Source organism: Genypterus blacodes, unplaced genomic scaffold (genome assembly GCF_046128005.1).
Source record: "Genypterus blacodes isolate CSIRO-AG114 ecotype Tasmania unplaced genomic scaffold, CSIRO-AGI_Gbla_v1 ptg000062l_1, whole genome shotgun sequence".
NCBI classification, from domain to species: Eukaryota; Metazoa; Chordata; class Actinopteri; order Ophidiiformes; family Ophidiidae; genus Genypterus; species Genypterus blacodes.
The window spans coordinates 870001-891242 of record NW_027466874.1 but is presented as its reverse complement, the minus strand read 5'-3'; the positions used below and the strand labels follow the sequence as shown (position 1 = coordinate 891242).

Here is a 21242-nt window from a genome sequence, read left to right as displayed (position 1 = left end):
ATCTGGAACATTATTTTCCACCTTAAAGGATTTGTCTGTGATCATTTTTTTTTTTTGCAGAAGTACGGGGCAGTAGCGAAGTAGGCGGAGCTTATTTGGGGCAACCAGGGTTCTGGAAACAGATTTTTCTCCTGCATAGATAATGTTAGGTTGCTGGCAGTTACAGTAGTTGGAGTTGGCTGAACTGTTTACATACACTCACTACTCTGATTGTTAGTAAAGTAAAGTTTCCAACGCGCTACGGGACTTTTCAATGTAATGAGATCGCCGTTCAATTCACAGTACGCAACTCTGCTGTCTTGCATGTTGTGACCTTGTAGCCATGACGTGACTGATGTCCTCATGTCTCAGGGTTGTGCTTTATCATGTGAGATATGACACAGGATGTGAGCACAGGAAGTCTCCCTGTGCCTTTGCTTGTTACAGGAGGAATCTCAAAGGAACGGGCCTGAGCCACTGATCAGAGGGTGCATGACACAAATTAATATTCCGGATGCATTTTGGATCAGTTCAGTAGCTATTGGTGCTATTATTGTTACTGATTGCTTTTGCCACAAGTCTGATTTGCACTGCTGCCTGTAGTTATCTCCATAGCAACCATTGCTTTATGAGGCTCATGGGCACAGCAGGTTTTTGAAAGCCATTTGACAAACCAACCTGATCGCTGAAAATGCGATTCCCAGAGACTGATGCATTTCTGTGCTGGAGAACAATAAAATTATCCTTAAACATAAACTTAAAAAAGCTCCGCCCACTTTACTACTCGGTACCAAACACAGGTTTATGCTTAAGACTATTGCTATGAGGCTCGTACCCCATTGGTTAAAGCACTGTTGCCAATCACCTCCCCACCGGTGGCGAGGGCGTATGTAGCGGGCACTGCTGCCAGAGCGGTGGCTACTGCTGCTGTAGCGCCCCCTGTGGCGGAGAGATGTAAGGGCGTGTCGTGGACGCGGGAGTAGTCCCTGTCCGTTTTGGCCAGTAGGAGGTGCTGCTCTCCGGGGTGGAGCAGAGTCTGCCGGGTGAAGGTTTCGCCGTCGGCCAGGCTCTCCGGCAGCGGCTTCCCCCGCGGCTCGGGCAGCAGCAGCAGGCAGATGATGCACAGCAGCGTGCAGCAGGCGAAGATCACGTGATGCAGGAAGTAGCCCTTCTGGTTGTGGAGTTCAATGATCGGAGCTGTGAGCATCCCAAAGCCAGCACTGGCCAGAACCAGGCCCAGACCTCCGCCCCTGGAAACAGAGACAAGCATTGTTTACAAGCAGGTTCAAACGTTGGCTGTACTCTAGTTAAACGTTACATTCTCAATATATCAACCTCACTGAGTAAACCCATGATAGGGTGAGATGGGGTGCACTCAGTGGTCAGTCACATCCCCACCACATGATGGAGCCAGTGAGCAACACAAGACTCACAGTAGAAATATAAGTACCAGTTACACCATTAACCAGGTCGTTGGGTTCTACTGTCCAGTCTGTGACCTTCCAGTAAAAAATCTCTGCAATAAATCAGACTCTGTGAAGGAGCTTTGATGATTTTATGATTTTTTAGGCTTGTTTTGGACAGTACTGTTTAGCTTTTTCCGTCTTAATTGGACATATTTTCCTCCGCAGGCCGGCTCAGTGGAAGTATGTGACTCAGTAAAAGCTCAAATCTCCTTAAGCAGTAATAAACTCAAACACCAAATATTGTCTGCAGCGATGACGAGCAGGAATGTTTCAATTGTTCCTCGCTAGACAACAGCTTCAATTCATCAGAAATCTTCCTTGTCAGGTCAGTATTTGGACTCCTACATGGACATTCCGCTTCCTTCTTTTTCTCTGACATTGAGTACCTCTTGTGTTTTGGGTCCATTTCTTCTTGCTTCATCCAGCTCTTGTGGAGATTTCCTGACATTTACCTCTAACATTACTGATATACTGCATATTAGCTGTCCAGGCCCCGAGGCAGCAGAGCAGCTCCACACCGAGACGCTCCCTCATCACGTATTTGTTGTGAGGAATCTGTTGCACGGCTCTTGTACTGGATTGCATCAGATTCCATCATATTGTACAAACGTACCCGACAAACAGCTAAGTCCGACGTCCACTCTAAGGTCTAGTTTAACGTTTTGACCGAACAGGGCTCACCTGATGACAGTGGGGGTGATTTCCGCACAAAAGAAGATGCTGAGGGTGCTGACAGCGTGAGAGGAGAACATGCCGATGATGGAGAAGGCCACGGAGAACTTCCTGTTCAGAGAGTCTCGCAGAACTGTTTGGACAAGGACAACAAAGCCTCAGTAAGCACAGATCATAGCTCTCGAGACCTTTTGTTTTAATGATTACATACAATTTCTACTGTCGTGAAAATCTTAACAAAGTCATGGAATACTGTTGGAAAAAATGTTTCCCAGGACCAGAAATGTATTGGTCACAGCTGGAGCCTGATAACTGGAAATCTAGTATCATCTTAGGTGAGTTTTGGTTGCTAGGAAACACTGTTAAACTAGACCTAACGACAATTTTGTAATTCTTGTAAAAGTTGCTTTATTTGTTACATCACTGAAACATTCTGGTAAAGTTTTGAAATTGAAATGCCAATTAAATGTTGAAACCCTGTGAATCTCTTTGGGTTTGATCACTTTGGTCAGACAAGAGACGACCAGTAAACAGAATAAAACGTTGCACGTCGGGGCATTTGTCTTTTTTGGACATTAAACATGATTCTGAACTGTACCTGTGTCGTGGCGCAGGCTGTATTTCCCGATCACTGGATTCCGGAAGAGAGAGAGAAGAGAGAGAGAGACGTTAGAGAAAATGAAGCAGAATTAAACAGTCGACGTGTCCTCTTGCTGCTTCAACATCCTGTGGCTGAACTCTGAGCTGTTTACGAGTGAAGCCTGAGATCATAACCCAAGCACACACACACACACACACACACACAGCACATGGAGGTCAGCAGAGGAGGAAGCGATGGAGCCTCTCATTAGACAGAGCGGAGCTGCAGTCTGTACACACTCAGACTTGGAGCTGGACGTCCACAGATGTCTCATGCTTGACCGTCTTAAGTAGGATTTGTTGTACATTTTTGTTAAATTAAAACTAAAGACCACTTGAAGCTACTTGTCTGTGTTGACTGCAGCAGCGTCTGTCTCCTGGAGGAACATGTCCAGACGTAAACACAGCTAAACACATTTTGAGGGTCTGTTAGAACTCTTCAGCTCAGCTCAGTCAGCAACCAGAAACTATAAATCCAGCTGTGTTTTTGCCACATTATGATGCCTTCAAGGCCAAGGCTGTGACGAAGGAAAGCCTTCAATCACACTCTGTGTTCACAACTTCACTCCAACGTATTTGAAATGTTGGAGGCGATAGAAGTCAGTTACTTTGGCTGTTTACTCATCTATCATCTTAAACACGATGCTGAGATACAGATAGAGTCAAATCATTCATCAGTATTTAAGAGAAATGACTGTTAGACTAATTACTAAGAAAATTACTGTTTACAATTGTGTTCATTAATGACTCGGCGGTTTTTACAATTAATAATGAGTCGTGGGTTTTAATTATAATAAACCATCAAGTCTGTACTTATAAATGCTGCAGAAAGATTAGGATGCATGAGGACGTCATTATGCGTAGAAAATTGATTGAAACAAATGTGTTCCTTTCTGAAAAACAAGCAGCCTTAAATAGTCCAGAGAGAAGAATAAACCTTGAATCCTCCCTGTCACTCTGTCACCCTGAGCCCATTATGTTCTGACGCTTTACTCACAGTTGAGCAAACCCAGCTGCAGCAGAGATGCCAGCGCTGTAATGATCATGAAGGTGAGCAGGCCTCCGCGACGACCCATCAGCCCTACGGCGGGGCAGAGCGCCAGGCAGGTTGCCACGGCGATGCCAGCCATGATGTAATAGTCTGCGTGGCACAAGGCTGTCGGCTGGGCCTCGGGGTCCATCATGCTGCGGGCGAAGCAGTGGTGGATCCCATATCCTGTCAACCTGCCGACGCAACAGGGCAGAGAAGGGACAGCATTCAAGACGGTGAGATTAAATGAACTTTAACTTATTTATGTCCAAATGATTATAATATCATTTCATCTCTCACACAAGGTACAATCGGTGTTGCAGAGAAAAAGTATGAAGCTTCAAAAAATACAAATAGTGCTGCGACTGTGTTCTTCTATGTGTGTGTCTTCTCTCATGGTGTATCTTTGGTGTCGTCAGACTTACGAGTTGACGCACAGCACCACTATGTTCTTCCACAGGTTCCTGGTGCTCATCATCTTGACAATGCAGGTCCTCTGTGGTTTCCTGTGTAGCTCCTGTTCCAGCTCTGGGGAGAACCAGCACACACACACACACTTTGAGACTCATAGAACATACAGTACATGCATTCATCATGGAGTAACTATGTAACATAGTAAGTGAGAGTTATGGTCTCATATTAATCACATTCCTGTCAGGTTTAGAGAGTTACAATGTGAAACAACGTTGTGATTGTCAAGCTTTTTGCTTTTTATAACCTCCTTAAAACTGAGATTTATTTAACAACATTACTCAGTCAACTCGTGTTTTATTGGCTGGAGCCCTCAATGAATAAAGCTACAGACTGTATGAAATTCATGCTGTAGTTTAATTTGGGGTATCTTTAATGTCCCTCGTTAAATCCTATTCCCTCACCTGCAAGAACACCATGGGGCTCGGTTGCCAGGTCAACCTGGTTCTTCCTAGCGATGCGCAGCATCATGGATTTGGACCGTCTGTAGTGCTGAGTGGCCAGCAACCAGCGCAACGACTCGGGAAAAATCCTGGAGAGAAAGAGAGAGAGAGAGGGAGAAGGAGGGAGAGAGAGAGAAAGGGGGAGAGAGAGAGGGAGGGATAGGAGGGAAAGAATGCAGAAGAAGGGTGAGAACAGAATATGTGAAACAGCCAGGCAGAGAAAGAGAGCTTTGTTTGACAGCTGAGGCAGCATTGTACACTGGAAAGAAATCTGTGTTCTATTCTTAACCCAAGTAAACAATCTGTGATAACACACAATAGATTATAGATTGAGATAGAGAATCGTTTCAATATAAATCAACGTTTGTTCCCTCTGTGTTGATTGAATCTGTTACTGTAAAGAACATTTGTGCTGTAAATCATAGAGTGGAAAACGTTTCCCTGTCTTACTTTCATCGTTTCATGATTATCCACAAAGGCCACGCCTATAGTTCTGCTCAGTTGGCGTCCTCCTCAGTGTGTGGTGCGTTTGTGGACAGTGGGACTTACCAAACGTAGGGCAGCATCAGAACGAAGGGGCTGATTATAACGATCTGGAGGACCTGCCAATCATCCCAGATTGGCCAATGGCGGCACAGAGCGGCCACTCCTGGCATCACCAGCTGCCCGCCCACCATCAGAAAGCTGGCGACCATCGTCATGGAGAAACGCCAGGCTGGCAAACAAAGCTCGATCCCTAAAAGGAAGAAAGAGAAAACGATGTTACATTAACAACCGCACATTTTTATCTGCACATGACAACTCAGGGTCAAAGGTCAGGGATACTATAGGATAGAGATCCATGACAACATACAGAAGGTTCAGGGTCAAAGGTCAGAGGTCAACATAGAGCTTTTGGAGGAGCTTTTAAAGGCTTTAACACGTGTTCATGGATCCATTCAAAGACCTACAGACCTGATAAGGAACACAATATTCTGTATCTTCACAATGATACAATCAAAACAAAACAATGACAGTGACCTCATTCGGATGTAATTTTCGAAAATCTCAAGGTGTTTTACTTAAAGAAACACTGCTTAAAAGGACATGACTGTACGAAAGACAGAAGAAAGAATGTTTTGTTTGAAATTTCATTGTGAAAATGCGATCTTGTGTAAGGAAAAGCAACAGAGCAGAGAGGGAAGCTTCTAATCATATTAATACCAGATCATTGTACTTGATTAGAAGTGCTGGTGTTCCTTTGCTCCTGTGAGAATGAACCCTGACGCCTCTGCGTGTATTGTCTTGTTCATCCATTCATCCTGAGCTCAACAGTGGGGACAGTGAATTATTGTGTCGGCTCTTTGTGCCATAAACAAAGCAGGGGTCTACAGCCTGTGACGTGTGTTTGTTTAATGGTGGGCCTCACATTGAATTTCCTCTTTGAATTATTGATTATTATTACCGATCATCCCCTGAGGAAGCAATAATTTAGCAGCAGGGCGCTTGTGAGCACAGGATGGACTACGTGTCCGGCCCTTTCTAAAGGGTTCAGCTGGTCTCTTCTGCCCCCCCGGCTGAGCTCCCAACTCCTCCCCCTGCTGCCTGTAACATGGTACAGTCCAGATGGCCTGGTCCATATGGCAAGGTCTTTCTGAAGGTGAACAACTAAGGGGGTGGGAAGGGGGGTGCTCGTGAACCTGGACTCGTGTACAGTCACTTTAGCTTATTGCAGCGATTACAGAGGGAGAGAGAGAGAGAGAGAGAGCAATGGGGGACGGGAGAGGGAGAATAGAGGAAAGAAGGGACGGAATACTAATGAGGGTGGAAATCTCCCTCCATTCAGCAGTGGAATCAGAGCAGGAATGATGGCAAAGCCCCAGGACAAACGCACACCGAGAGATGAGATAAAGCTTTTAAAGGAAGAGGAGCGTATGTGAGTGTGTGTGAGCGGGGCGTCTCCATGTTTACACATTCATTAAAGCGATACTACTGAATAACACCACCCACTTTATCATCATTATGTTCATTTGTGGACTGAATTTCATGGCAGGCCAGCCAGTACGATTTGGACTAACACTCTATCTCTCTCTCTCTCCTTCTCTCTCTCTCTCTCTCTCTCTCTCCCTCACTCTCTCACTGTCAGAGTGCCGACGTCGGTGAAAACCTCCCAGCAGGGAACAAAACACGGGAGGAAAATGACACCGACACCGACAGCGACACATCCCTGACCTGCTGCTCTGCTTCCATCTCCACACCTCCCCAAGCATCATCATGAGACAGAGATTAGCTGTGTGTGTGTGTCTGTGTCTGTGTGTGTCTGTCACCCTGGGTATGCAAGCCAATGTGTCTCAGTTCAATGATACACATTTCCATGTCTTTTACTGGGAGGCAGCATGTGTGTGTGCCGAATCGAATCACAATATGGTGTTTAGATAAAGAAAAAACCGGACAAAATTTATAAACAAATACATTTACTGCCTTGATTGGAGTGTTAAAGTGCATGTATACACACCGATGCAGCTGCAGCCCCCCGAGACAATCTGCCACTCCATGTATTCTTACCATTGTACTTCAAGGACACTCACACATTCTCTCTCTCACACACACACGCACACACACATATATAATTGAAGTTTTAACGTGCATGTAAACACACTGAGTGGTCAATCGTTCAGCCACCACGATTCAATCAGACCGTCTTCCCACACAAACAGCCCCTCATTACAGAAACAAAGAGAGCAACTGAGGTGTGACAGCCATCAATCACAGAATGGGACTAGAATTCAGACAAAGGGTGTGAGTTCCAGTCCCATTCTACGTATAGAATTGATCAAAGAGAATCCAAGACTCCATTAACATGAGCATTGGCATTTAAATGACCCTTCTGTTGGATAAACAGCTGAGAGGCTGATTCACAGTGGGATCTGTTCCTTAGATTCACGTGCCATCGTAAACATTTACTGCTGAGTTCATCTACAATCGGCTAAAACCTATATCACCAACATGTTTTAGTAACTCTTAAACATTGTGTCAACAGGTTAAGACATTATTCAAAACCACTTAACTCCACAAAAAACTCCATCCTAAAATTTTCACGTTCTTATGTCAACACTTTAACTATAATCATACAACTGATCCATAATAATCTGAAAACCTGCAATTGTAATCTGGCTACAGTTACAATGTATTTGTTGATCCTGATACAAATATGCTGTATTGTAACTGATCAAAGTATGAAATTCACCCAAAGTGTGTTTGTTTTTACAATGATACTGGTGTTAATAGTGCAATAGATTTAACTTCTGATATTTAATGACTGTGTTACTCCTGCTCTTAGTGAAAGTAAGGGGCCTGAGTACACACACACACACACGCACACACACATTAGCGACAGACTGCACCTTGGCAAAGACACACTCATCTCCAAACCAACCTCGAAAAACAAAACCACTCCCAAACTCCCTGGGGATGTGTCTGATCCTTCTGCCTCTGCTGGGACACACACACATGCGCACACGCACGCACACACACACACAGCCGAGGACCTTTTGTTCCAGCTGAGAGGGTGAATGGTTCTCCTTGTGCTGATTATCTCACTGCCCCCCCTGCCCCCCCCTTGTGGGTTGCTCCCCATCCTCCCCTCTTCCCACTCTCTCCTTCTTGTTCATCAGGGCTGAAGAGGCTCTCACCCTCTGTAAGACACCATCCCCCACCGCTACCCACCCTCCATGCCCATTCTCCTCTCCTCTCCTCCTCCTGCTCCTCCTTTCATCGAGCAGCAGCCCAAAGTGCTGAAACTCTGTTGCCACCCTAGAACATCATCAGCACATAATCATCAGCGCTCAAATGAGACACTTTTACAGATTTCTGTGTACCTAACTGTGTTTAGGAGTCCATTTTCAATCCTTAGCAAAGCCTTAATGTGCATAACACGCACTTGACACATTAATATGCATGAGGCCAGTCTGCCCAGATGTCTACATGCACACATTAATCAAATAAACAGATTTACAGTCGCATTATCAAGGTCAGAGTGAACATCTATAATGTTTGAAAAAACACATTCATTGCCTTAATTCGAGTATAAATTATGTTTTAAAGTGCATCTACATGTACAGACTGATCCTGTGATAATAAAAACTAACAGGTGGGAGGAAGATGAAGAGGTGTAAAGGGATAGTGAGGCAGAGTGAGCACAGCAGGTGTTCACATGCTCCTGTCTGCTCATGAAACCAGTCGACCCGCTTTGATTTAGCGTTGAAGCGACTCCTGATTGACTCCACAGGCCCAGGAGTCACAGCCAATAACACAACTGTGCCTCCATGCTAATGACTTCATCACATCTTTCTTTGTCATTCCTACTTTGAAAGACATCAGTGCAGCTTGATTAATGCCCACAATGTCCTGTAGATCTCCTTCCTTTGTGTTACAGGATAAGAACATCGACTTATTCTATCTGTGTGGCACTAGATGAACAGTTAGTCGAGCACTGCAGTCATCGGAATAATAACTTATTTAACCAGAAAATGACAGAGGAGGACATCATCGGTATACAGTGAGAGCAATTTAAAGGAAGGAAAGGAGAATAACAGGCAGAAGGCATGCGGGGCCAAGGCAATCATTCATGACAGCTGGCTGACAGCATCCCTACACACACACACACACACACACACACACACACACACACACACACACAAACACACTCTGTGTCCTTGCCTGGGGCTTGAATGGGACGGAGAAACAATTGGCTTTGTAACAGCATGAGGTCAGTGTGAGAGCTGTGGTGTAAAGAGAGAGGCAGAGCTGAAGACTTTCTCTCATAAAAGTCCGCAACCGCATGTTAACAAACTGCTTTATGAGAGCAAAACCCAGCATTTATACTGGAACACGGACCTGAGACTGACAGGTTCATTGTTTTGTTTATCTGTGCCTTATTGCTTTAAGTGATTAAAAACTAAAAGGGGTTTATGATTATTGTGTTTGCCCTGTTTACACTGAGTGTGTTCTGAGTGTAAACAGGGCACTTAACTCGACGGCGTAGTGATAAACAGGGATATTGTAATTGTCCTCAAGCTGTCAACACTCAACTGAAACGCAGGAATCACGACGTCATTTGTCGTCCTTTGAAACACGATTGACGATGACATCCTTTTTTTTTGACTCTCCGTCCCACAGGAGCAGACGCCTGGAGCTGAGTTCTGAATTATAAACTAATAAAATGTGCAATAACGGTGCAACAGCCAAACAGCCACGGCGCATTTATATGAGAAGAGCAAATTAAGTCTGCTTCCTGGCACCTGCAGTGGAGTTTAATGCAGGGAGATGACAGTGACGAGAGGCAGAAAGGGAGAGAGAGAGAGGAAGAGTGAGAGGGGGAGAGAGAGAGAGTGACAGATAGAAAATAGACTTACACACACACACACACACACACGCACACATAAACAGAGACCATAGAAGCCCAAACTGTTGAAGTAGAGAGCAGAGGGATAATAGAAATGTTTGTTCCATAAATAGGAAATCTAAAGGATGTTAAATGCAGATTGGGAAGTAATGAAAATGCAAGAACATCTGTGATACTTCTGACACAGACAGGAAAAGGCAGATGGAACACACACACTCAGGATATGTGTGTGTGTGTGTGTGTGTGTGTGCTACATGTGCTCATTCTGTGTTTTCCTTTCCAGTCTCGCTCCCAGCACAGCTTCTCATCCTCTGCGAGTTCTACAACAATGTTCCTCTGTTGTTTCTAATCATGGTTCCTTTCTTTCCCCAGGCCGAGGAGGAGGAGGAGGAGGAGGAGGAGGAGGAGACGAAGGCCATCCATTCATCTCCTCCGTCCTCTCTGTGTTTGTGTTGTTTTGCACTGCCAGCATAAAAAGTTAACGGCTTTTCTTCTCAGACGGGGTTAAGAATGTTAAATATTCAAATGTTGTTATTGTTCACAATTAATTGAATATGATCATAATAATAATGCTGATGTTTGGAATTCACTGCAGAAATAAATGAAGATTTTCATGTAACTTTTAAGTTCTTGGTCTATAGTTTATGGTTATTCGCTTTGGGAGCAAAACCATTTTAAGAAAATATCCAAGGAGTAGCTTTGATGTAGTTGGCTACCTTTCCTCAGTAGCTTGTAGCTCAAAAAGTAGCTTCACAAACTCTGCTGATATACAGTATGTGTCAGCAACTACTTTGTGTACTTGAACCTTCATAAACGATGCTCTGTGTACTAACCCTGAAGATAGCTGACTACTAATGAGACGCTAACGTGTGTGTGTGTGTGATACACTATCACTTCACTTCAAAGCTGGTAAGTGTGAGGCAGCGAGCTGGCCAGTTACTGTCTGCACCATCAGCTCGCACCAACGCTTCTTTACACATCAAAGTGCATGCATACAGTCTGCAGACACACACACACACACACGCACGCACACACACACACACCCACACAGACCCTTTTGACTGTCATCTGTAACACACTGACTCTAGATAAAGACAGTAAACTCTCAGGTGTCTCTCAGCAGACGGCCTGCAGGCTCCATTTTGTTTGTTTGTTTTCACAATTGGCTGGCAAAGAATCATGGGACCCCCCTGCTGATACCAACAAAACACGCCCCTACGGCAAAAGTGTGTGTGTTAGTGTGTGGGGGTGGGGGGGGGTTGTCCTCCAACAGAGACTTATATAACACCAGCTACCCAAAGAGGAAAGTAACATACAGGTATATTTACTGAAGTTATGTACAAGTAACACTGTTTCACCATTTTGAGTATATGTTCAAGCTTCTTTTCTTTCCTTCTGTCATTCTCCCCCCCCCCCTTCCCTTTCCTTCCATCTTTCTTTCTTTCTTCACACCTTTTCTTCCTGCCCTCTTAATAATGCACTACTTGTACTGTGGATACAGGCTCATGCATGTTTTCTTACATACTCATATTGGGCTATTTTCGATTGTGGTTTTATATTAATTTACAATTACTGAAGGACTCAAGTCCTGTGTGCCACCTCTGACTGTGGGACATTAATGTGTTGCTGTTAAGAACCTCCAGCTGAAGCAAAGTGTGAGTGTGTGATGAACTTACTGAGCACGTAGAGGGACAGAGCGAGGCCCGCCAAGCAGAAGCCCTCAAAGAAACGCAGCGTGCTGAACATGGTGATGTTCACGGAAAAGGCCACGCTTAGACCAAACACCAGCATGAAGAGCACCGAGAGGATCAGCACGGGGTGACGACCAAACCTGAGGGACAGACGGAGGAGAAGGACAGAGAAAAGTATGTCAATGTTGTGACAAATGCAGAGAAGGAACGTTCTTTTGATGTGCAGTCGGGTGGAAGAGACCCATTCTGCTCATTGTTTCCCCTCAGACTGCTGGGACTTCCTGGTTTAGGGGGGCCAGTAGGTCACTGGGTCAAGTCAGCCCTGAGGCCTCATTGGCCTGCGCATTTCTTTACATTGTTTCCATAGTTACTGATCCTAAAAACAATGTGGCACGTTTTTCCCACGAGGCAGCTGAGGCTCAGAGGCTGCAGATGTATCAACACAGGACGCCCCAGGACAACCAAATCATTCTGTGATGAGTCGTTTCCTCGGTGATGACTGTGTTTTCCAGTCAACTGACAACAATTGACACAAAAAGGAAACAGGACATGCACAGGTGGACAAAGTGCGGGCAGAGCCAAGACAGCTCCACCAACATCTCAGAGGAAACAAAGATAATATATATGAAGTAAAGTCTCAAAACTATGCTCGTGATTTTCTGGCTCATACTCTATTTTTCCAGGACACATGTCATTCTTTGAGTTATGCCAACATCTCAGAGTTCTCACTCAAACCTCTCTAACTCTGTGTGAAGGTATGAAATTGTAACCAGCTTACCAGTCGGCCATGACGCCCATCACCAGGTAGCCAAATATGGATCCCACCAGCAGGGAGAACTTGGCAATGTGCACCTTCCAGGCCGAGTCACAGACCAGGTTCCACTGCAAGAGACACAGACACAAACACAGTGAGACAACTTTGATCATCAGAGTGTGAAATAGGACAGAAGACCTGATAGCAGCCAGTCAGTTGGTTGACACACTGCAGTAACATTCATACCACACTCGCATTACGCCTCTGTGCTGCAGTCGGAGCCAAAATGTGCCGACACACTCGGTTTAAAAGGGTTAAGGTGTGTGTGTGTGTGTGTGTGTGTGGCATTAAAAGGAGATTGAGTTGTTCAGTATGCAGTATGAGGCGCCTGCCAGTTGAAGACGGGCGAGTTGCTAAAGCTATTTACAGTTGCATCATCTCGGTCTGTTAGCAATTTATGATGATAGAAATCAATTTAATGTCTTCACTCAGGTATAATTGAAGTTTTAACATGTATATAAATGTTCTGACACTCACCGTATATCAGTGTGTGTTGGTAGACAAACACAAGACCCATTTTTATGCATTTTTAATCCTTATTTTTGCCTTATTAGTGGTCATTATCATTTAAACGTATAGTAGGTGAAACATCACATACATATTAAGTACATTTGCTGAAGTGTTGTGCTTCAGTCCCATCTGGAGCTACTGGTTCTTTTTCCATTTTGCCAGGCTTTGTCCTTCTCCTCTGGGACGTATTGTGCAGCTGTAGTTCCCTGTTAGTTACACTTTAAATTCACCCTGATGCAAACTCATAAAGTATTTATGTTTCCAGTTAAAAGCTTGTATCTCGGCTTGGTTTCAGAATTTTAAATGAATGACTTTTATTTCCACTGTATAATTGCCACGGTTACTTAATTAAGCATCTGAGTGCTTCTTCCACCACAGGTGTGTGCAGTAGTCTGGTACGTGACGTGTCTGTTTGTGTTTGCATTTTATGTAAACAAAGTGTGATTGAGCCTCTATTTAACGGCTTGTCTATCAAACGTCATCATCGGTGTCAGTGTCAAACACCCAGGATCATCCGATGTGCAAGTTTGAGTGTGCAAACATGGCCGGACTGCTGCTCGTGAAATATTCACATGTACGTCACGAGGGGAAAATAGAACTCACATGCAATGTTTATGTGAACGTATGACAGAGAGAGAGAGAGAGGGAGAGAGGGAGAGAGAGAGGGATATAGCGGAAAGAGAGAGAGGGCCAGAGTGACACAGAGAGGGATATAGTCACATACACACATAGGTACACAGTGAGCGAGGGAGAATTACAGATAGGGAGAGATGTGGAATGAAAAAGAGCAGAGAGAGAGAAAGCAGGCGTGTGTGTATGTGTGTGATTTTGAGTGTGTCTATAATAACACAAATCAATAATGGTCTTTCCTCTGAGCCATTGGGTCAGTGCGCGCGCAAACACACACTGCAGCAGCAGTTAAGGACACATCTGAATCTGCAGTGTTTGTATGTAAAACAGCTCGTCCATCCACTACATCTGTGTGAAACAGTGCTGCTGCTTAACACTGATTTATACACACACACACACACACAGAGCCCCACTGAGATGCTTATTAGTAATAATTATTTTGCTCATGAAATGGCCGTCGGTGTGTGTGTGTATGCTGAGCGCACACACACAGTAATGGATTTCTTATCTACAGGCTTTTAGTATCATCTTTATCTGATATCCGCCTCTATGTAGGACAGACAGTTCACTCACACACAGATACAGAAGTACATTTCATCATGTACATGCCAGTACACTTACTTAACTATATGTTTGAGGTACTGGTACTTACACTTGGTACCTCTGCTACTTGTCTGTACTTTTCACTCCACTACATTTACTACATTTATGTAATGGCTGTAACTACTGGCACAGGTTTACATTAAACACTGACTTGTGTTCTGTCCCTAGTTTGAAGGATTTCATAACAAAATCTCCAGATTTTAGGATATAATATTCCGTCCATATTGCAAGTCTGTATTTTTCTAGCTTTTGGTGCAAAAGCACACATCAACTGCAGTAACGCTCTCTCTCTCTCTCTCTCTCCCTCTCTTTCTCTCTCTCACACACACACACACACACCATACTGAGGTCAACGAGTTAGCGCGTTTGCAACGTTTGGATCTGACTATAGACTCAAGGTGAAGACACAGAATGATGAGGGAGATGATGAGGAAGACAGTGAGCAGCGTGACAGAAATGCACTTGATCTCGCTCGTTACCTTGGTAACCACATTCTGACTCAGTCCCGTCTGCAGCTCCAGCCTCCACTCCTTGCAGGCGCACAGCAGAGCGTCGCTCCGTCCATCCTCGGTGCCGTTGCCTCTGGCTTGGAGCGCGGAGGCGAGGCTCACCGGCGGGGGAGATTCGGTCCAGTAGGTCTCGTTACTCAGGGGCTGCAAACATGTGCCATTGGGCTGTGCCAAAAGGAAATAATCCGAAAACTGGCTGAATCCGATAAATAATGCCGGTATCCACGTAAGAACCACGAGCTGCTTCTGGTGCCTCCCGAACCCGCCGAGAGACGGCAGAACCGAGCCGTCAATGTGCGGCAGCAGCCTGGGTGCGGGGCGCTCCAGCGGGGTGAAGCCATTCTCGGGCTGGTGGTCTTGCGCCTCTAGCCGGCCGGCTGCCATCGCGGCCCGGCCACGAAAATAGACAGCAGCTGGGCGCAACAGCGGGTGAAGCAAAGCCCCTCTGCTGCCGCTCTGCCGCACGGTGCGTAAAGCCTCTGACACAAAGGAAGCACACAGCGCGGGTAGATCCCCTGTGAAGCAGATAATAGCAGATCCAATCCTAGGTGTCTCCGATCCGCGCAGGCGTGCAGAATCACTGTACAGTCGCCCTCATGGCAAGGGGGTTCGAATCGACAAGGGGGAGTGCAGATGGAGCGGCTCTCTCAGGAGCAGGTCCCCGAGAGCAGCGGACTCAGAGAGGCGGGCATCATCAGCAGGCTGAGCGCGGTATTCCACTGTGGTTTCAGGTCCTGCTGCTGGATCCATGCAGCTGAGCCGGATCCGGCGGGGAAGGTGAAGGTTTAGATCCACGGAGCTACATCCACACCCGGGTCCACTAAACGTCTACGGTGCCTTCACCCATGTGCGCCACAGGTCTCAAACCTGTCCAGAACGTGACCTGTTTAAGGCCCGCATCAGTCATTTGGACTTTCTTAAGTCCGGAACATCCAAGCTCCCAGTCATCGCCGGTCCATTTGGGCACAGCCGGGCTGAGGGACAGTGAGATACGCCGCTCGCTTTGTCGCCGTCCAGTCAATGGGAAGCGGTGCCAAAGCGGGGCTTGTAGCCGAGTGGAGCTGAGGGAGGGGGTTCAAACCCCGCCCTCCCTCGGTGGCGCTATGTTCTGTGATTGGAGCGCCTTCAAAGGGCGACTGCACCACTGACGGGCATCTGCAGGCAACAATGATCCCCTTTGTGATCCTCTGCCCTCTCAACACAATGATGACCAATACTCAATCATTCACTTTCTCCATTGATTTCATCTGAATTAGGTCACAGTTCACTCATCGTTCATTATTCATGTCTCGGGCGTGTTTGGTGTCTCTGCGTCGCCTCGCAGAGTAGCCGCGCGTCATGTGACCGTTATTCCATAACCGTCATGGAAATCAGGAGATTCAGTTCTTCACTTCTTCCTCTATATGGAGACAATAGGAGGGCGGGGGAGCATTTGTACACGATGTTCTCCATGGCAACCGCGAGGGGGCGTCCGACGTCTACAATTACCGCGTCCTTGTGTCGGCCCGTGTTCATGAGGCTGTCAGCTTTTTGACAGCGGCATAAAAATAAACTCGCGTACAGGGAGAGAGGAGAGAAGAAGAGAGGCGGGATGATGAATGATTTGTGTGTTTGATTATAGCACTGGAAATGTGTGTGTGCGTCTTTGCGTGTGTATGTGAGTGACCTTGAAAGACATCGGTGTGACTCAATTGAGTGGCAGATTTTCCCCTGGCAGTGGACGAGGCGGGAGGGAAGAGCGGTGTGTGTGTGTGTGTGTGTGCGTGTGTTTGCATTCCTTGAGGTAATGAATTGATTTTTTTCGTGTATCCATATTAATGCAGTTCAAATCTATGCCGACTCTGAGTAATAGATGATGTGATCAAACGCCTCCACAAGTATTTTATGTTATATTAATGTTCACCCAAGCACTGAAGACACACACAAACACACACACACACACACACACACACACACACACACACACAACCAGGCTTATGTAATAACAGGTTCTATACCAGTCACATGTTCATATAGTTATATAGGTGATTCCCAGTCTAGCTGACAGTCATGTTGTGAGAGTGACATGTAGCTGGTATGTAAGGGTGTGGCTGACGCTGACATTGAGAAGTGCCAAGCTGTCATCGGCTCTTGCTTATCTCTCACATAAACGACAACTCCCCAACACACCCCTGTCCTCCTTCTCCTCCTAACCCTCCACACACCCCTGTCCTTATTCTCCTCCTCAACACACCCCTGTCCTCCTCCTCCTCCTCCTCCTCCTCCTTCTGCAGCACATTCTTATTAAGGTTTAGGATAGAGGAGGAGGAGAAGGTGAGGAAGCTGTGAGTGTGTGTCGTGGATTCCTGTCTCCTAGTCACACCCATATTATAGCACATACCAGAGCCGGAGCCAAGCATTTTAGGGCCCCGAGCAGAATTTGACAGAATCAGGGGGCCGAGTAGACTCACGTATACAAGGAGATGTTTGATTCCAGGAGTCAACAGCTCTGCACACGCCGTGACAAAACCATCCTACCGCCGTTATTATGACTATATAGGTAAGGCAGTTTAATTATATAACATTAAAACCAAGGTGCTGTTCATTAAAAACAATAATACAGAAAGTTTTATAGGCAAATGTAATTTAATATTCATACATGCATGAACAAAGCAGTGGAGTCAAATGATTATAAGAGTTCAAAGGGTCACAAATGTGGGTCAAATATTTGTTTTAAGAGTATAGTTTTTAGGAGTAACTGGGGAGAGGGCAGAGCCTAAACTAAGGTACAGTATAATCAGCCTGATAGCTGGAGGCTGCAGAAAGGATGCAACATGCCAGAAACACAATTAGCTCCAAAGCCACTAAGTCATTTATAAAGAAATAAGAGCTTAGAAGTACTCAAATACTAAATACTAAAGCTCTAACAAAGACCTTAAATATGAAAATGTTTGGATATAAGATGAGTTTCCGCTGAGCCGCCGAGCAAACCGAGCTGCTGGAGCTACGCTGACGTCGACACAATCTGAAACACGACTGACAATACGCACACACACACACACGCAGAGTAGAGATGGCCTTTAGGCTCGGAAAGGTATGATTACGCAACACGGTTTGCTTTATATGTGATTTGTGATAAATGCTTAAACATTAAAACACACTGACACACAAACACACACACACCATCAACCTGATTTGTGTGAATTAAGCTTTGACCCGTCACACTCTCAGGCTTTTAGTGCAGGAATCCAGCTGAAAGTGAGGGGGCGGGGCAGTGTCCTTTGTCTCCATGGCATCAGTGTCCCACTTGAATTCAGGTGTCATGTGACGACTCGTTGACCTCCCCCCACCCTTATCCCCCCGCCCCTCCTGGTTCTTTCTCTACCCCTAGGGGACATATCTATGTCACCCCACTGCACAGGTATGTTACTGTTACTACAGGATCAAACTCCCCACACACACACACACCCGCACACCCACACCTGCTGGGCCAGTCTCACAGCCTGGGACCAGACAGGAGGACACACACAGATCACACATGAGACACAATGATTCATCTCAATCTGGATCAAAGCCGAACTCATGCTGCCTATAGGCCAGATTCCGGCAATAAATCTGCTTTTTTAAACATTATGTGTGATTTAGTGTGTTAAGGGATTTGGCTCAAATGGAGGCGTGCTTAATCTGTGTGACAGGCCGGGATTATTGGATTGTGAATGTATTTATTTAGGCATGTAAACGTCTTTACTAGAGTATGACACCTCTGCCTGCAGGCAGTTACATTACGATCATTTGGCAGACGCTTTTATCCAAAGCGACTTACATTACATTACCACCCTTCGCAGAGGGGGGAGCAATTGAGGGTTCAGTGCCTTGCTCAGGGGCACCTCGGCAGGGGCTCAAACCTGCGACCCTCCGGTTCCCAAGCGGAAGCACCACCCACTGAGCCACTGCCTCCAGTTGCACAACATGTTGGTACTAACAGGCCTATCATGCTTTCTATCAGACATACAATAATGTTTTGCTCCAAAAAACAAAAACAAAAGCCTCAGTCAGTCAGTCAGTGGAGGAAATGAAAGCATTGTGTGCAGACGTAGAGGTGCGACGCTGAAATGCAGCAGGATCACAGTTTCCCGCACAGTGGCCTCTTTCACCTTTCATGCAAATGACCTTTGGCGATGAATGAGTGTGTGTGTCTCTATGTGCGTGCTTTGTGTCACACCCACCTGCACAGGTGCGACACACCTGACAGGACTAACACATCGCTGACTCACACCTCAGGCGCTCACAAATTAACTATTTGAAGATTTTCAATATGACATATCTGAAATAACCATGAGAAATACTAAGGAATACTGCAGAATAAGAATTTAAGTGGCCTTTATATATGTGTGTGTGTGTGTGTGTGTGTGTGTGTGTGTGTGTGTGTGCGTGCGTGCGTGTGTGTGTGTGTTTCAGTTGCTGCATTCTCTGCTCCACCCTGCAGATGCTTGAGTGCCATCCAAAGTTTGTGAAACCGTGTCTGTGTGCACAAAATGATAACAGCTTTTACTAGATTGCCTGAGAATTTCGAAACCACAAATGTAATAAACATACAAAGGAGTCTGATGACATGCAATAAACATAAATAATCTCTTTTCCAAACAATGAATTCAACTGTTTGATAAGCCTTCACCCTCCTTCTCCCCCTTCTTTATCTTCTTTCTCGTCATGCTTTACTTAAAGATTAGAATACCTACATGAAAGTTTGGATTTACAAAAACAGACTCCAGCTATTTTACAACATTGTGTGTGCGACATTATGGCCAAACACCCTGACATTGATTTTAGTAAGCTGAAGTGTTGTGGAGCTCATTCATATTGGTCTGTAGGTCTTTAAATGGATACTTATGAATCCATGCTGTTGTTTCTACAGGATAGAGATCCATGAATACACACAGAGGTTTCAGGGTCGTAGGTCACAGGAAAACAGTTTGTGAGGCGTGTTCCATGTTCTGCAGTCCTATGTGGGTCCACTCTGCAGACTATGGACCTGGTAATTGGACCCCAAATATCACAGAAAATGCTCCAACTTACATCAAAAACAATGTTGGTGACCTTGTGACCTTGGAATCCTTACATCCTTACAAGTCACTCAATCAGTTTCCAGTTGAGGTGCATTTGTTACGTGTGACGATGAAGCTGAAACGAAACTCACCAACGGTCCCCAACTGGAAGATAACCAGCGATATAGCAATTACACGCTACATAATCTAAACCACCGACACGCCCGTGGCTCAGTGCTCCTGATGGAGGGGTGACGATTATCTGAACCATCTTCAGCCTTCCCTTTCCAGTTAGCTGCATAATAATCAATCCTAAAGTGGTTTAGTGTTTTTGGACGTGTCTCTCCCATCCCTGCCCCAGCTACTGCGTGCAGGTGCAGACATGGAGGTACAGTCATGAGTGCCATAAGCCTGCAGGCTGAGGCACTGCAAGGCCGCGCCCATGAGCGCACAGCAGAACCGGCTGGATTTGTGCATCCTTGATGTACTGATGAGTGCATTGACACAAAAGATGTTTGATACTCATTTAGTTTGACTCTCTGCAGACAGTTATTGCTGAAATGCTCAATTTGCTTTAGAAGAACGAAATGTACAAACAAACACATTCACTTGGCAGAAGGATGTTGTTAACGTTATCTGTGGTTTTGGCCCACAATCAGTGCTGTGTTTGTTATGCCAAGAACAGGAAGCAGTAACTGACTCACCGCTCGAATGAAAGAATAAAGAAGAAGCTGGTCAAAGTGTAAACTCCAAACTTTAACCTGATGATTTTATTATTGACAGTAAAGCAGCAGTGCGTATATCTCCATAATAACAGCTATCTGCTGTAACAGGGGCCATTGTTCACATCGTTGCAGCTCCGCAGCTCTTTACTCAACCACCTCTGATCCAAACCTGCAGGTAGCCAGACCACACACTGCCAGAGGAGCCCAGAGCCTTTTCCAGTCTCACGCACCTGTGTGTGTGTTTGTGTGTGTGTGTGTGTGTGTGTGTGTGTGTGTGTGTGTGTGTGTGTGTGTGTGTGTGTGTGTGTGCTCCTCGTGTCTTGTAATGACACTGTGTACTGATAATAAAAATTACACAGACACACCCTCAAACATGAATTATAATCCCTTTGTTTAATTGATCGAAACCTTCGTTAAACCCACACACACACAAAGTACTGACTCACACATCATGGTTTCATGTACTGACAGCTTGTTCTTCCTTTCCCCTCTGTGCCAGTCCTCAACGTACCATTTCCTTGTATGTGTGTGTTTTGTTTGTCTTGGTGGTAGGATTAAGTGCTCCACCCTCGCCTCCAACCAATCAGGGGCATGTTTTGGGTGCGGTGGTACCTCCACTAAACTCCCCTGCCAAGGTGGAGGACATCTGAACA

General features: G+C 45.6%; 1 protein-coding gene across 1 annotated transcript; it reads right to left on the bottom strand.

Annotated features, from left to right (window-relative positions):
• Positions 1-346: 346 nt before the first annotated feature.
• Positions 347-15224, bottom strand: slc22a23 (solute carrier family 22 member 23). The gene is made up of 10 exons (XM_076154564.1): positions 14811-15224; positions 12553-12656; positions 11760-11914; positions 5250-5436; positions 4662-4789; positions 4212-4314; positions 3754-3980; positions 2716-2748; positions 2127-2250; positions 347-1229 (listed from the first exon to the last, which is right to left on the bottom strand). The coding sequence occupies exons 1-10, from the start codon at positions 15222-15224 to the stop codon at positions 800-802; spliced, it is 1905 nt and encodes a 634-aa protein (XP_076010679.1). The 3' UTR covers positions 347-799.
• Positions 15225-21242: the final 6018 nt, after the last annotated feature.

Bases quoted from the DNA above. Each gene is read 5' to 3' on its own strand.
- slc22a23 (XM_076154564.1), bottom strand. From the start codon at position 15,224: ATGGCAGCCGGCCGGCTAGAGGCGCAAGACCACCAGCCCGAGAATGGC. The intron at 4,790-5,249 runs GTAAGTCCCACT...CTTTCTCTCCAG, and splicing joins CTGATGCTGCCCTACGTTTG to GATTTTTCCCGAGTCGTTGC. The intron at 2,251-2,715 runs GTACAGTTCAGA...TTGTCCAAACAG, and splicing joins CAGCCTGCGCCACGACACAG to TTCTGCGAGACTCTCTGAAC.